The sequence below is a fragment of the Spinacia oleracea genome, chromosome 2, assembly GCF_020520425.1.
Source record: "Spinacia oleracea cultivar Varoflay chromosome 2, BTI_SOV_V1, whole genome shotgun sequence".
NCBI classification, from domain to species: domain Eukaryota; kingdom Viridiplantae; phylum Streptophyta; class Magnoliopsida; order Caryophyllales; family Amaranthaceae; genus Spinacia; species Spinacia oleracea.
In genome coordinates, this window is record NC_079488.1 from 107031118 (window position 1) to 107046189 (window position 15072).

The 15072-nt window shown below is 34.3% G+C and overlaps 3 protein-coding genes across 3 annotated transcripts; 1 reads left to right on the forward strand and 2 right to left on the reverse strand.

The window, feature by feature from the left end:
- The first annotated feature begins 3373 nt into the window (after positions 1–3373).
- Positions 3374–6599, forward strand: LOC110786261 (uncharacterized). The gene is made up of 3 exons (XM_021990798.2): positions 3374–4134; positions 5084–5636; positions 6201–6599. Exons 1-3 carry the CDS (start codon positions 3494–3496, stop codon positions 6345–6347), a joined length of 1341 nt encoding a protein of 446 aa, XP_021846490.1. The 5' UTR covers positions 3374–3493; the 3' UTR covers positions 6348–6599.
- A 39-nt stretch (positions 6600–6638) lies between these two features.
- LOC110786270 (putative RING-H2 finger protein ATL21A) lies at positions 6639–9241 on the reverse strand. The gene is made up of 2 exons (XM_021990808.2): positions 8539–9241; positions 6639–7302 (listed from the first exon to the last, which is right to left on the reverse strand). Exons 1-2 carry the CDS (start codon positions 9209–9211, stop codon positions 6854–6856), a joined length of 1122 nt encoding a protein of 373 aa, XP_021846500.2. The 5' UTR covers positions 9212–9241; the 3' UTR covers positions 6639–6853.
- A 578-nt stretch (positions 9242–9819) lies between these two features.
- Positions 9820–13603, reverse strand: LOC110784709 (probable F-box protein At3g61730). Its single transcript, XM_021989163.2, has 8 exons — positions 13251–13603; positions 11638–11837; positions 11483–11527; positions 11100–11267; positions 10935–10982; positions 10659–10829; positions 10381–10488; positions 9820–10227 (listed from the first exon to the last, which is right to left on the reverse strand). Exons 1-8 carry the CDS (start codon positions 13340–13342, stop codon positions 10145–10147), a joined length of 915 nt encoding a protein of 304 aa, XP_021844855.1. The 5' UTR covers positions 13343–13603; the 3' UTR covers positions 9820–10144.
- Positions 13604–15072: the final 1469 nt, after the last annotated feature.

The window sequence follows — 15072 nt, forward strand, 5'->3', positions numbered from 1 at the left end:
TAATTTTATAGATCGAGTAAAGACTTTTAATAGAACTTCGAAGAACTAAAGTTCTAATACTTTTTAGGTGTAAAGAACAAACCCTTAAGATACAAAACTGGTTTGAACAACGAATTTAGTCTTAAGTTAGAAGTTGAACTCAAATTGATAGTATATGGAAACAAAAAGAACTCATTCATGTTTGTATTCTAACAATATGCAGGTCGATTACCATATTTCCAAATAAGTGATGACCAAAGATCCCGCTTAGAATGGTATCTAGGCATGTCTGACAAGCAGTTTCTAAGCTCAACTGATAAGGACAATCAGAAAAATGTTCTTAAGGATATGTTGACATGAAGTTTATTAACACAAAAATACAATCAATTGAAGTTCAAATGATCTAAATAAATCACTCTACCCCAAATCATAAATCAAAATTTCAAACCCTAAAATTCACAATTCTAATACTTCCTCCATTCTTATTTACATGACACAATTGTACTTTCGACACTATTCACACATGTTCCTTTGACTTACTTTTGTGATCTATACATAAGAAAAAACATAGTCGTGTGGGATCTTATTAGATTCGTTTCAATAAATATTTTTTTAATATCAACTTTTTATAATATTTTCTTATCCATAATAAAAGATATTAACGTTTGAAATCGTGCATTGGCAAACGTGCCTAAATAATTGTGTCATTTAAAAAAGAATAGAGGAAGTATTACGTTATGAAGTTATGAATTGCAATTAAATTTACAGCAGAAAACTCAACTCAAACTAATTTTACAAAATCACTCAAACCAATTATACAAAATAGATGAAATGTTGTCCTTTTCAATTTAGGAAGAAAATGAGCTAGATGAAATGTTTGTCCTTTTAAATCTAGGTCCCAAATGTAAGCAAGGCGATCAGATTACACTCTACCCTGATGAGTGATCTCTTCTCAAAAGAGGACAAGAGAGTATATGTGGAGAAAAGTAGAAGTCTTGGAAGATCCAATAACACCAATGTTAGAACCTGTCAGAGACATAATTAATATCAATGCTACTTCAACACAAGTTCTTTCATAAGACAGATTAAAATGCAATGTGTCAAAACTCTCATATATGATGAGCTAAAAGGTTGTACTATCAAAAGAGACGACCTCTTAGCCAGTGACAAATCGAGAAGAATTATGCATTCATGAAAAGCGAGTCATGGATTCATGGGCCATCGCGAGATAAACAAAAGTTGGTGATGCAAAAGACATGCTTGCAACTTTTTACAGTTTGCATCCAAAGCATAAACTTTCAAACGAAATAATAACATAAGAAACTAGTTAAAATCTCCATCCCCTTGAGCCCTAAAAAATCATAGGAAACTAAGAGCCATCTATTGCAGTAATTCATACAAGGAAGAATGTAATACCCTCATGATTGCTTAATGGAATTTAATATACTACTCATAATAACAAGATGCATCTTTCTTTTAGAGAGCTCATTTCCTAAGAGCTTGGTTGGGAGAAATCTTAGGATGGGTTACCTCTTGGGAAGTTTTCTAGGGTGCGCATGAGTGAGGACAAAATGCGTCGGAAGGACTTGTGTTGGTTTTAGAGGACAGTTGTTGACCCTTGATGCGCATTGGTGATTAACCCGACTCCGTCAAAGGTCGGGGGTGTTACAGTGGTAGTGGCCATCCAAAGACTGAATTGTGATAATAAGTAAAGATGATTCATTTTTTTCCCCATATACGTCCATGAATATTTATATATTGTCATATTGATTGATTTAGAATCCTGTTCTTGGTGTGGTGTAGCATTGCTACAGATGCATACGAATACAACTGTTGTGAACTATGTCACAAGTGGCTCTTAGATTATGCGACCAACATCTACGAGAAGTTTGATATTCAGGGGATATGCGGCGAGGATTGGTGGTTGTGTCCTGTATTTCTTGGTCAAAAGGTCTTGCGCGCACTAGGTGCACAATAAATTTATTGTACACCAAAATAACTTTTACCCATTTTTTTTGTAACTTTAACATAGTTTGGATTAACTTTTATATTCATAAGAAAACACGTTGATAGATAAACATTTTAAATAGTTAAATGATTAATTTTATACATTATTAATGATTTTGAAGAAATAAGTTTTATTAAAATGAAAAAACTTATCACTAAAAAATGGATAACTTTTACATATATAAGCTTAACTTTTAAACATTTTGAGTTAACTTTTACTGTGGTGTACAATATTTATTGTACAACCCTTGTAAACAAGAATTTGTGTTTCCTGGTTAGTATCTAAACTTTACATAATAGTTTAAATATTCCCTTTTTGTTATAAATAGTATATATGATGCATTTCTTACTTTGTTGTGTACAGATTTTGTACATGCAATATTTATCTATTATTTACTTTTTACTATTTATTATTTCTATTACTTATTATTTACCACTTATACTATTCATTCAGTTTCATTCAAATCAATTCAACTCCATTAAGTTTAGTATAGCCAAACAAAACTCAGAAAAACATCTCGTCGGCGACTTCCTTTCCTCCACACTTCTTCTGCGCTAGGTTTACGTTGAGTGGTGATGAAAATGGTTGTGTGCTAGGTTTACGTTGTGATGATGATTGGTGTGTGTCTGAGCCGATGAAGAAGGAAGATGATAATGGTGAGGATGTTGCTACCAGGTTTGCTCCAATAATAGTGTCTCTGAGCCAGTGCTGAGAATGGTGGTGGGGTTTGGGAGAAGGGGATCACTGTTGTGGGGTGGGGTTTGAGAGATGGGTATGGGTTTTTTAAATCATCATTTCACTTTATAAGGCTCTGTTTTGTTTGAGTTATTTTGACTTATTTCAGACAAAATAAGTTCGGATAAGTTCAGATAAGATCAACTAAGTTCAAATAAGTCCAGTTAAGTTTTTTTTTTATAATATAAGTTCAGAAAAATAAGTTTATTTAAGTCAAAATAAGTATTTTATTTAAGACAAAATAAATTCAAATAAGTCAAGGTAATTTCAAATAATATATACCAAATCAAAAGGTCTTGCGCGCACAAGGTGTACAATAACCTTTACCCATTTTTTTTATAACTTTAACCTAGTTTTGATTAACTTTTATATTAGTAAAAAAAAGTTGATAGAAATGATTAAATGATTAATTTTATACATTATTAGTGATTTTGAACAAATATACTTTTACTAAAATGAAAATTTTATCACTAAAAAATAGATAACTTTTAACCTATATAAGCTTAACTTTTAAACATTTTGAGTTAACTTTTATTTCGATATATAATATTTATTGTACACCCTTTGTAAATAAGAATTTGTGATACCAAATAAGTCAAATAAGTCAAATAGAACGGAGATGGCTTTTTAAGCAAAAGCGGGCATCGAATAACAACCCCTTTGCAAATTCCAGATCTCCAAAGGTAAACCGGGTACACCAGGGGTTTGCTTCTACGGTTCTACCTTGTTCTCCCTCGTTGCGAATTTCAGAATTCAGAATTCAGAATAACCATGGCGGAACCCAATTTCATTCAATTTTTCGTCAAACTTTTCGACAACAAAACCGTAACTCTCCAATTCCCGATTCACCAAAACCTAACATCTCAATCAATCAAGAACCAGATTGAAACCCTAACTAAAATCCCCACTGAAGCTCAAAACCTAACCCTAAATGGAAAATTCCTCTCAAATTCAGTTCCAATTCCACCCAAATCTCTTTCTCTATCCACAATCTACCTTAATTTCTCTCTCCTCGGTGGAAAAGGAGGATTCGGATCCCTCCTTCGAGGGGCGGCGACGAAGGCGGGGCAGAAGAAGACGAATAATTTTGACGCGTGTAGAGATATGAGTGGACGGAGGTTGAGGCATGTGAATGCAGAGAAGAGGTTGGAGGAGTGGAAAGCAGAGGAAGGAGAGAGGAAATTGGAGAAAATGGCGGATGATTACTTGAAGAAGATGGAGAAGAAAGGGAAAGGAGGGAAGAAAGATCACGGGGCAGATAAGTATGTGGAAAAGTATCGAGAAGATTCTAAAAGATGTGTGGAAGAAGTTGAGAGGTCAGTGAGAGAATCCATGGGAGAGATGTTGGGTGCTGGGAAAAAGAAAAGGAAGTTGCCTGTCAAGGATGCTGATGCTAAAAGGGTAAAAATTTGGTGAGTGTTCTTGAGTTTAGTTTCCTCTATTTGAATTTGATCGGTTGGTAATTGATGGCATGTTTAGTGGGTTTTCATTTGTTTTTTTGCCTTTTCAGCTTGGGTGATTGAATTTTGATATATATTGTTTGTCTTGCTGATTTGGTTGATGGGTGTTAGTTAATTCTTGCTTAGCATTCTGCTCTTTTGTTGTGATTTGAAGGTTTGAATGTAGTTGTTATGTACTCCGTATTTATGGATTGGTTAAGTGAGTTCTGGAGAAAAATATTGTTTATCTTGCTGATATTGTTTAATGGTTGTAGTTAATTCTTGCTTAGCTTTCTGCTCTCTTGTTGTGGTTTAAAAGTTTGAATAGTTGTTATGTATGTATGGATTGGTGGATGAATGATCAAATGCTGATTCATTTGTGTTGGAATGTATTTGTACGGCGAATTTAACGGTGATCATTGAGGATTGTTTGTTGTTTTGTGATTGAATTACTGAATCTAGTGAATGGCTTTTTGATTTTTGTAGCTCTGTATTGTTATTTGATGTAGAACTAAACTATGTTAGCATCCTCTTCTCAAGGAAACTATAATGGGATTTCTGGAAATAAAGTAGTGCATGGGGAGAAGTGAACCATCTTGAGATGTAGAAACCAGTATTTAGTTTTTTGGATGGCTGTCTTGAGTTTCTTTCTAGGTTAGCTTGGGAGTGCTTTACATGGTTCTGAATGGTAAGTGTGGAAGAGATTCACACAGCATCTGAGATATGGGAAACTGCAGTTTGTCATTGTTTTGTTGATAACTATTGTTGCTCTTTGTCTCAAGTTGGCGCATATGCGATGAATTGTTTGACTTCTTTCCTCTTTTGTCTCCTTCTCATTGTAGGATATGTGACTTCTTTTTATTTTTAATTCTAGACTAATTTCTTCTTCTTGCTGAGTTACTCATCTTTCTTTCCTCTTTAGGATGGGGAAGAGAAAAGTGGGTGAAAGTGACAGTGAGGATTCAGAAGGTGATGATAGTGATGCAGAAAAGGAGAAATCAGTTGTCACAGAAAACGGAAACCAGTCAGATTCAAGCAAGGATGCTAGCTCTGCCTCAGTTTCAATTCTTCCATCAGATGGGCGTAATCATAGTGGTTCTTCTGAGAGTGGTTCGGAAGAAGAGAAGGATATGGTTACTGAAGGTACTTCTGGAGTAGCTGCTAAACCAAGTGGATGCAATGAAAAGATCTCTGCTTCAGCAGAAGTGGTTTCTATTTCTGATCAGATTGTGGTAGAACAAGGTCCTAGCGAACATCATTCCGAAGCCACAATTGTTGCCAAGCAGCTGCTGACTACCACTAATTTGGTTGAGCCAGATGGTCCTCAGTCAACAACCACTGTTCCTGAACTTGATGGAGTACCGGAGTGCAAAGCGGTTTCTCCTGATGAGGGTAATATTGGGAGCTCAAATGCACCTGAGGTTCTGCTGCAGCCTCTGAACTTGGCTGATTTTAACTCAGCTAACGAACTGGAGGTTGGTTTCTGTTTCTGATATTTCTTGCTAAATGTCATATGTCTCACATGTTATTTTAACTTGTTAGTTTTTCTCAACTTCTTTTTATACAATTATATACGTAGTATTTACATTTTACAAATTAGTAAATAACATAAAAACATAGCTTTTTTTCCCCGTAAAAGTTCTAATTTCCTTGCAAAACTATTTTGTAAGCGGTCATTAAAATTTTCATGTAAGGTTTTGTTCACACCTTGAGTATATTGTTTTTTCAAATTGAGTTACTTACTACAATTACTTGCCATCCGTCCAATAATTTTAGAATGTTTATGAAAGTTGTTGGCCTACATCTAGGCATACAAAATTTTTAGTTATAACAGGTTATTTTGTAGGTTTGTATTGAATGAAATGTAGTGTATTATGACTACTTATGTATACTATTTCCAAATATACATTCAGACTTCCCCTTGGAGGAGATTACCTTTTCCCTTATTTTTTTTAAAAAAGGTTTAAAATCTTAAATATACTTGGGTAGTGCTAGTTAGGATACAAGCAGTACTAATGCATGTTTAATTGATATTGCAGGTTTTTGGAATGGAAAAGTTGAAATCCGAGCTACAAACACATGGATTAAAATGTGGAGGCACTCTGCAAGAGCGTGCTGCTAGGCTTTTTCTCCTGAAAACCACCCCTGTAGAGAAGCTTCCTAAGAAACTACTTGCTAAGAAATGAGATTTGTGCTGTTTTGAGTGAATGAAGCTCTCACCGCCTTTTTTGATCTGCAAGACTAGAACTTTGTTTCAGCTGTAATATAGTGAGACACTTCCGCATGTGTTTAGTTGTTTACAAGTTTGGATATCGAATATTGAGCATTTAAAGGCTCTACTTACATCTCTGTAATTTCGTCTTGGTGTAGTAACTGTATATGATGTGCACCCTTGGTTCAATTCGTTAATCCTCAGACTTCTATACTTAAATTGTTTATTATGGCCTTATGGTTATGGATAATAACTTTTAAGCATCCAACACCATTTCTTCTTTCCTGATTTCTTGACTGATCTTATTGTAAGTTTTAATGATACTGTATTGACTCTCTTGTGATTTGTTTGAATGAACTGGTGAAGATGCTTCAGGTACTTAAATGTGTTGCACTTGTATGAAGCATCACAAAAAAAGTAAAATAAAAATAGAACTAATCTAATCTGAATCTATGTTGTATGATCCTTTTTACAGAATATTTAGACTTGAGCATGATGAGCAGGAGAAGTGCGGCAAAGAGGACAAGAACCATTCATCTTGAGCCACTCATCAATGCAATCAGCATGGAAGCAATGCTTACATTCAGGTATGCATCTAAGTGTTTCCTTAGCACTAAAATCTGACAAGCATATAGGACATGACCCATCATTGACACCTGGAACTCGGCGGCTTTCTCCGAGCACCACCTTAGCGTAGGTGTCAATGGTGGCTTGATCAAGCCCCATTGTGGTATCTAGGGGTTGTGCTGTCCCTGCAATTAGTTGTAATGCTCTGTTTTCCTGAGTGCCTGCATGCCTATCTCGCCTATCCACTATACATAAGAATACCCCTACTCCCACTGCACATGCAATGGCTGGGAATGCGATCGAGAAGGCAATTATTCTGAATACTTTGAGGCCTTTACTGTTGTGTTCTTGCTGAGGATTACCTGTAAAGGAGGTTGTTAGTTTCCTAGGTACCATAATCAGCTATGTAGAATTTTATTGCTGAGGATTACCTGTAAAGGAGGTTGTTAGTCGCCTAGGGATGCCCTCAATGCATATTGGAAACTTGACTTTTATGGTAAAATCTTGTCAATTTTATCCTAGAAATGATTTTTTTTGAACTATAACACGATAAATATATTGACAAGTTTATCGTTAAATTTTCTACAGTTTTTTCATGAAATGCCCTCGAGGTTTCATGGAACTCGCCAAATACCCCTCGTGTTTTCAAAAAAACATAATATAACTCGATAAGTATATTGACAAGTTTATGGTTAAATTTTCTAGTGGTGGCAGATGAATTGTTTCCTCTTTTCCCATGCACCAACCTTGTAGGAGCCCTGTTCAAGGCATTTTGTAGTTATGATAATGGAGGTTGAGTTAACTTATTTGATTATATTATTTCCGGAGATATTCGGTTGAATTGTCACTAGGGTTTGACTATTTATCAACTTGAATATATATAAACTTTGTTTTCCTTTCAAGTCAAGTTTGCTAATGCAAATTGTAAATTGTAATGCATCCACCAACCCATGAAGCATTATTAATTTAACTACCTCTTCCCTTCTTACAACTAATCATCCCATTTAGTCAACTTCTGTTATTTGCCTTTTGTAAGGTGAGGAAATTAGACCATGTATCATCTTTTCCAGGCATTATGAATTTTTGTATAAGTAACCAATTACATCCTTCTACAAAGTTCGCCGTAACAAGGACGCTAACCAAAACATTTTGACTTTCTTTACTTAATGGGTAAATACTTCGTCCGTTTTTTTTAATACTCGCAACGTTTGGGGTTTTTACACTATTCACATATTTTACTTTAACTATTGTTGGTGATTTATATGTAAGATAAAATATAGTCATGTGGGATCTTGTTAGATTCGTCCTAATTTGTATTTTTAAACTATTAACTTTCTACAAATTTTGCTTAAAGAGAATTAAATATATTAATGATGAAAGTTGTGCATTGACATGCGTGAAAATGACCAATGTTGCAACATGCGAGTAAATATAAATGGAGGAAGTAGAAGATTAAAAAAAAAAAAATCATTTTTCTTGTATGAATTGTCCGAATGACTTATTCAACATCCATGGTTGCTGTCCTGTTGTTATCTTCAGGTTCCGTATTATAAGTGCAGATATCGAGAAAAGCACAAAGATTTTGAAGAAATCTTTACCTGAATTTTGGAGATTTTTGAAGCAACCAATTTGCTGGTTTCCATTGCTCTGATACCCACAAACACCTCCTCGCGCCTCACAATCTTGGCAGTCAGGAACATGCCAAGAAAGCCAAACATCTTCGCTAAGACTAGACGTGAATCCACCAGTTCCAGACAATGAAGCAGGAACTGGTAAAGTCCTAATTATCTGACAAGACCTAGAAACATCAGCAGTAAAATCAGTAAGAAAAGTCGCAATGACTGATCTTGTTGAATTGCTGAGACAATCAATTACAGTAAAACGAGCATTGGTGAAGTTTCTTGGGCAGCTAAGGAATGTATAGTTGACATAAAATTCCGCTTGGAAAGGCGAGCCGGAGGGGTCGAAACCTTCTAGAAGTCTCTGTGGGAGACAGCTGTCTGGGTCGTCTATCAGCATGAATTGTGTTTCGTAGTTTATAACACGGACTAAGAATTCTCCGGAATGAGGGAGAGTTATAGCAAGGTGACCTTGGTCTGTGCAGTGAAGGTTGAAACCGGGGTAGCTGCAGTTTTCGGTGTTGTGTTGATCGAGGTGGAATGGGAATCGGATAGGGGTAAGGGTGCTGTTGGTGCAGGTAGTTATGGGGCAAAAGGAATAGGCTGTTGATGCGACGAAGAAAGGAAGGAGGAAGAAGGCGAGGAAGCCCATTAGGCTAATGTTGAGAGAGGATAAAAAGGATTATTGGATTATGAGGACTATATTGATTGAAGTGGAATTAGCTAAGGACAAAGTATTTAACTAATTAATAATGATTAATTAATGAAATCGTTGGTAAAAGTCAATACAGTGATGGCGTAATGGAGGACATAGATGGCGGTGATGTGCAAGCTTGTATGTGTTAAATTATAGTTCTATTTTTAAAATTATGCATGGTTGATTTTACTGATTTATATTCTTGATCCTTCTATATTAAATAAAACCTTTCAATTTTTGGTTAACATGTTGACCACGTAAATGTATGTCTATTGTAAGATTTGAAGACATTTTGAAAGGAGATGATTTAGAAAAAATGACAGCGATACATTCTGAATGTAGCTTATAAACAAATACGGAGTATAAGAGCAGTCTCTCTTCCGTAGAAGATTTGAGACTCTGACAGAAGGTTCTGTATCTAAAACAGCCGAAATATTTGATAAAATGTACCTGATTGATGTACTTTTCTCTGATGCAGAAGCCAGAATCTCCAGGAAACCTTTCAACTTTGCCAAGAACTAAATTGTAGAGTAAGTGATTACTCAACGGGCATACATAGAATATTGATTATACTAATTTCTTAAGTTTTACGCCAACACTGTTTTCCTTTCCCTTCCCTTACCTCAAACCAAAACTATCCAAAATTTTCAACAGTGGAAAATGTGAACATTTCTATACACCTGAAACAATGCTTGAAACTGCCTGTTGCCAGCAATAGTTTGAGTATAATCTTCTGTTTAGTAACATATATCCTAGGCTTAGCTACTAATAAATGGAAGCTGATAAATTGACTACGATCTTCATATTATATAAGCCACGAGTTATGAGTTGTGAGTGGAGATAATAGCGGTTGGCAAGTGATTTGTAGTTGTGTAGTGTCGTGTGATTTTACAGGAGCTGCTGAGAGACTCTTATCGCCATGATTTGGCCATCAGCTCCATCTCTCATGACATGAAATTTGACATTTATCCCTGCAGTTCAGGCAGAAAGAGGGAGCAGTTGAAGATATGGTTATTCAAACTTGGGAAGCAAGAAATATTGAAGGAATTAATCAATGGAAAAGAAGGAAATTATGAACTGTGTTAATAATGAGCAGGCAGAGGAGAAGACTTATTAGTTATTACCTTCATTTTGTTGCAAATTTGTATTGACTGCAACAGCATGAAGGGTGATCTTGGCCTTTGGCTGCCAGTCATTTTGTTTTCCGGTCCATGACTTCGCGTTAAAAACCTCTGCAAGATACCAAGCTTCAAATCATTATCCAAGACGTATAGCGGCTGTGTTTTTTATATTTTTGTGTTTTACTTTGAAGAATTCATTATATGGAGGAACACAGAATCTCTGAAATGATTGTGTTAATAATACACATCCCGAGGCAGGAAGAAGGTTTCCAAGTTCTTACCAGCAGTAGAAGCATCCCTGAGATGTTTCATGTCAAATATGGCGCCAGAAGCTCCATCCACATGCTTTTTGGTCTCATGTGAACCGATTTGTGTGTAATCCCAGCTTCCATCTTGGTAATTTTCATTCAGGAATAGTTCAAAATGCCTTGCATCTAGTGTCTGCATTGTACCTGAGTATTGCCAAGTTAAGTCTGGTTATAGACCATTATCAACATATCTTCACTAACAGATGTTTAGTCTTTTAATGTTCAATTGGAGCATTTTGTGTTGCTCACCATCACATGTATTAAGGTCACAGACTGGGCAACGAACGAGCTGCAGATCTGAGAGTGGGGTAAAGTGATTAGTGCATTCGGAAAATAATTTGGTACAAAATTTTCAATGAAGCTGATCATAATTTATGGTGATCATAACTCATAACATGGAAATAAATAATATACCAGCTATCCAGATTCCGGTTTTAATATTGGTGAGCACACATAAGCCACGGGATTGCAGCATTTCTTCAAGAGTCTCCTTCCGTTGGATCTTTCGGGGTGGACAAGTCAGCTTCTCAGTCACAATTGCTGCTGAAGATTCAAGGAAAAATGCACCAATGCGAATCCAATCTGTAAAATTCCATCAAATTGAGAAGTATAAGTAACAACCGAGCTTTCAAAAAATCTTGGCAAGTAATCAATATTATTGACAAGTGAAAGATTGTTGTTCTAAATCATAAGCCAAAGAGATTTTCAAATCATGATCCACATAGTAGTTTTCATTTACTTTACAACATGCAGTATTGGTACTTAAATCACATATTGATGGGATAAAAGGGATTTACCTATGTGTTTCTCCTCCTGGCGAAACAAGTAAGAGTGACTCCCATCTGCAAGAAAATCGTCGTATGGTAAATCCAAGCTCTTCAGAGAGTTATTTTGACAGTATTGTGTTACATTCTATTGAAAGGTAAGAAGATTAAAAAATTTGATCACTCACCAAAAGCTGATGCATAGAGTTTCTTCCATTTAAAAGACACATCTCCTGGATCAGGAACCTCAAGATCGCGTAAGCAGGCGTATTTCCAAACACACTCTTCTGATAGAGTCTTGTAGAACCATTTGCAGGTAGTTGCAAGCATCACCAGAGATCTTCCATCTAGGTACTTTGCTATCTCAATCCATACGTCATCCTCGAACCTTCAGTAGCACAAATTAAAAATCAAGCTTGAAATATTGACTTCTCTTAGACTTTTATAAATGATTCAAAATTATACAGTGACTTCAGATAAATTAGTCCTCGTTTAACATAATTTCATGCTAATGCAACGGTAAAATCGAGTTTCAAACAGTTCAAATCCAAGAATAGAATCGATACTGGGAGAAGGTTATTACACATAAAATGAATCAACAACTCAATTTCTATGTTGGCTACTAAATCCTGAAGTTCAGGGACCTAATCTGATTAATAACAATTTATCCTGGAAATCAGTTCAATATCATCCAGCATAACTCACGAAAAATCAGAATGTTCATGACTTATTGCAATTATATCTACTCAAACAACAATCTACTTCCACTGCAATATCAAGCTTAGTGCCAATCATTTTGCGTATCCTCTAAAGCGAAAACGGCATGTGATGAAAATTTGAAGTGTTTACGACATGATAAGCCTAATTTCTCATTTCATAGATCAATAGATGAGTTCAAATTCAAAAAACATAAATACACGAATTCGATATTTAGCTCGATCAATTCGCACAGATTGTAATACAGGTTTCTAAAGCAGAGTAACAATAATCATACTAGCAAAACAGAAATAAGAAAAGAAAATTGAAATAATTCAGGCTGAAGCTATTATTTTAAAATTCAAAATCTCACGCCACAGTCCACAGAATCAATTCACGGGAAGTATAGAACAAAACTTGAACTGCAAGATATTGATTTCGACTTCTCTGAAACAGAACAGAATACGATACTTACGAAATTTCACTACATTTTCATAAATCAATATTAGCGATCGATAATTTGGAGAAACTTCAAAAAAAATTAAGCATCATCATACTAATTATTGATCAGAACGGAATATTCTCTCGTTAATTCGATTCGCAGTTTTTAAAATTTCATCGCTAACTCAACTGAATTTCGCAAATTCCAGCTAATAAATTCAAATTATCGAACTCAGATTTATATTTGCGGATCAGAAGCTCAAAATTACTTGAATGATACAGGATCAACGGAATTCTAAGCCGTTTTTCTCAACTACAAAAAAAAAAAAAAAAAAAAAAAAAAAAAAAAAGCTCAATTCATCGTAAATCCAGCTCACTATTTTCAAATTTAACGTACACAAAACCGATTTCCGCAAATTTTAGTTCAACTTCAAATAACCGAAATCATAACAATTCTTGAAGATTGGGAGCTAAATTCACCGGAAATCAAACAGAGAAACACAATTGCAAGAGCTTTTCCCCACGAATTGACGCAAAAACTAAACTGATTTTCTTAAATCTAAGCTCAAACTTCAAATCATCGTAATCTTAGTAATTCATGAAAATTAGAGGCACAAAATTACTGGAAATCATACTGAAAAACGCAATTGCAGAGAGAAAATACCAGGCGAAGGAAGCGCGGAGAGAGAAAAAGGAAGAGAGGCGAGGAGAGCTGCAGGAGCAAAACGGCAGAGTTCTCTTCAATCGTTTCCCCATTTTCTTCAGTTGGATCGATGAATTGAAGTGTTTGAGGAGCGATAATTTTGAAATGAAGAGAAATCTGAATTGCGAAAGCTTCAAAGGGACTGTGTATATTTATAGAAAGACGCGGGAGTGAGAGATGTCTCGTATTTTTGAATTCACTTTAACATACCCGGGAGTGGGACCCAAAACTCATGGCCATGCATGCTGAATATCAAAACGACCGTGTTTCAGCTATCTGTTTCAGTTTCCTCATCTCTTCTCCTCTTCCTCTAATTTTGGGTGTGTCAAATTAATATTTTTGTTTATTTAAATTTAAGGCAAACAACTGATGGCATCTCTGTAATATATCTAGGGCATTTTGGAGTTTTTCAAAGTAAAACAAGAACGTGTTATTTGAAAAAGAACACTTAGGGTTAGACAAGTTGTCGAATTTCTAATAGTGGACAATAATTTCTATTAAGTTGTTATGTTTAAATAAAAATCTTGTGTATATACTACTTTTATATATTAGATTAGATTAGTTTTTGATTTTGCAATGAATTTCATTTTAGATTTTTTTTTTTTATTTTATTATGAGAGTGTTTGTTTTTGGATGGAATTGTATATGCGTAATATTAATAAATAATTAATAAAAAATATATACGTTAAACTTAATCATTTCTTTACGTGGCACTCGACATTTTTAATTCAAAATTAATTTTGAAATCTTATTTTTCATTGGCGGAAACCATTAGATTTTTCTATGTGGCGCTCTAATATTGGATTAATGTTTGATTTTAAATTGAATTGAATTTATTTTATTTTAGATTATTGTTTGATTTTAAATTGAATTTTATTTATTTTATTTTAGATTATTGTTTAATTTTGGATGAATTTTATTTAGATTTATTTTTTAATTATTAGAGTGTTTGATTTTAGACGGAGTTGTATATATTAGTAATTAATTAATTAAAATATCTACGTGGCACCTAATTAATTATCTACGTGGAAATCGATTATTTTTTAATTATTATAGTGTTTGATTTTCGATGGAGTTGTATATATTAATAATTAATTAATTAAAATATCTACGTGGCACCTAATTAATTATCTACGTGTCACTTGATTTTTTAAATTCAAAAAGAAATTAGAAATATTGTTTTTCATTAATTGGCTGAAACCATTAGTAATCCTAGGTGGCGCTCTAATATTTCAGCAAATATTTCTCCATTGGCCGAAGCCATTAGATTTTTCTACGTGGCGCTTTAATATTGGATTAATGTTTGATTTTAAATTGAATTTTATTTATTTTATTTTAGATTATTGTTTGATTTTGGATGAATTTTATTTTAGATTTATTTTTTAATTATTAGAGTGTTTGATTTTAGATGGAGTTGTATATATTAGTAATTAATTTATTAATTAAAATATCTATATAGAACCTAATTAATTATCTACATGGCAATCGACTATTTTTTAATTATTAGAGTGTTTGATTTTCGATGGAGTTGTATATATTAATAATTAATTAATTAAAATATCTACGCGGAACTTGATTTTTTTAATTCAAAAAAAATTAGAAATCTTATTTTTCATTGGCCGAAACCATTAGTAATTCTAGGTGGCGCTCTAATCTTTCAGCAAATATGCCTCCTTTATATATGTATATTAGATAGATTATAATCCCGTTAAACTATAATTTTCGGGTCGTGCAGTCTTGCCATGCCCATGCCAAATGTCAATTATTTTTCGTGTTGGACTTT

What these genes read in the sequence shown, in the direction of transcription:
- LOC110786270 (XM_021990808.2), bottom strand. Translation starts at nt 9,211, where the DNA reads ATGGGCTTCCTCGCCTTCTTCCTCCTTCCTTTCTTCGTCGCATCAACA. An exon ending in CAAAAATCTCCAAAATTCAG is followed by an intron (nt 7,303 to 8,538) that starts GTAAAGATTTCT and finishes CCTCCTTTACAG; the next exon opens with GTAATCCTCAGCAAGAACAC.
- LOC110784709 (XM_021989163.2), bottom strand. Translation starts at nt 13,342, where the DNA reads ATGGGGAAACGATTGAAGAGAACTCTGCCGTTTTGCTCCTGCAGCTCT. An exon ending in CCAGGAGGAGAAACACATAG is followed by an intron (nt 11,268 to 11,482) that starts GTAAATCCCTTT and finishes GGAATTTTACAG; the next exon opens with ATTGGATTCGCATTGGTGCA. An exon ending in AACCGGAATCTGGATAGCTG is followed by an intron (nt 10,983 to 11,099) that starts GTATATTATTTA and finishes CCCCACTCTCAG; the next exon opens with ATCTGCAGCTCGTTCGTTGC.
- LOC110786261 (XM_021990798.2), top strand. Translation starts at nt 3,494, where the DNA reads ATGGCGGAACCCAATTTCATTCAATTTTTCGTCAAACTTTTCGACAAC. An exon ending in GCTAAAAGGGTAAAAATTTG is followed by an intron (nt 4,135 to 5,083) that starts GTGAGTGTTCTT and finishes TTTCCTCTTTAG; the next exon opens with GATGGGGAAGAGAAAAGTGG. An exon ending in ACTCAGCTAACGAACTGGAG is followed by an intron (nt 5,637 to 6,200) that starts GTTGGTTTCTGT and finishes TTGATATTGCAG; the next exon opens with GTTTTTGGAATGGAAAAGTT.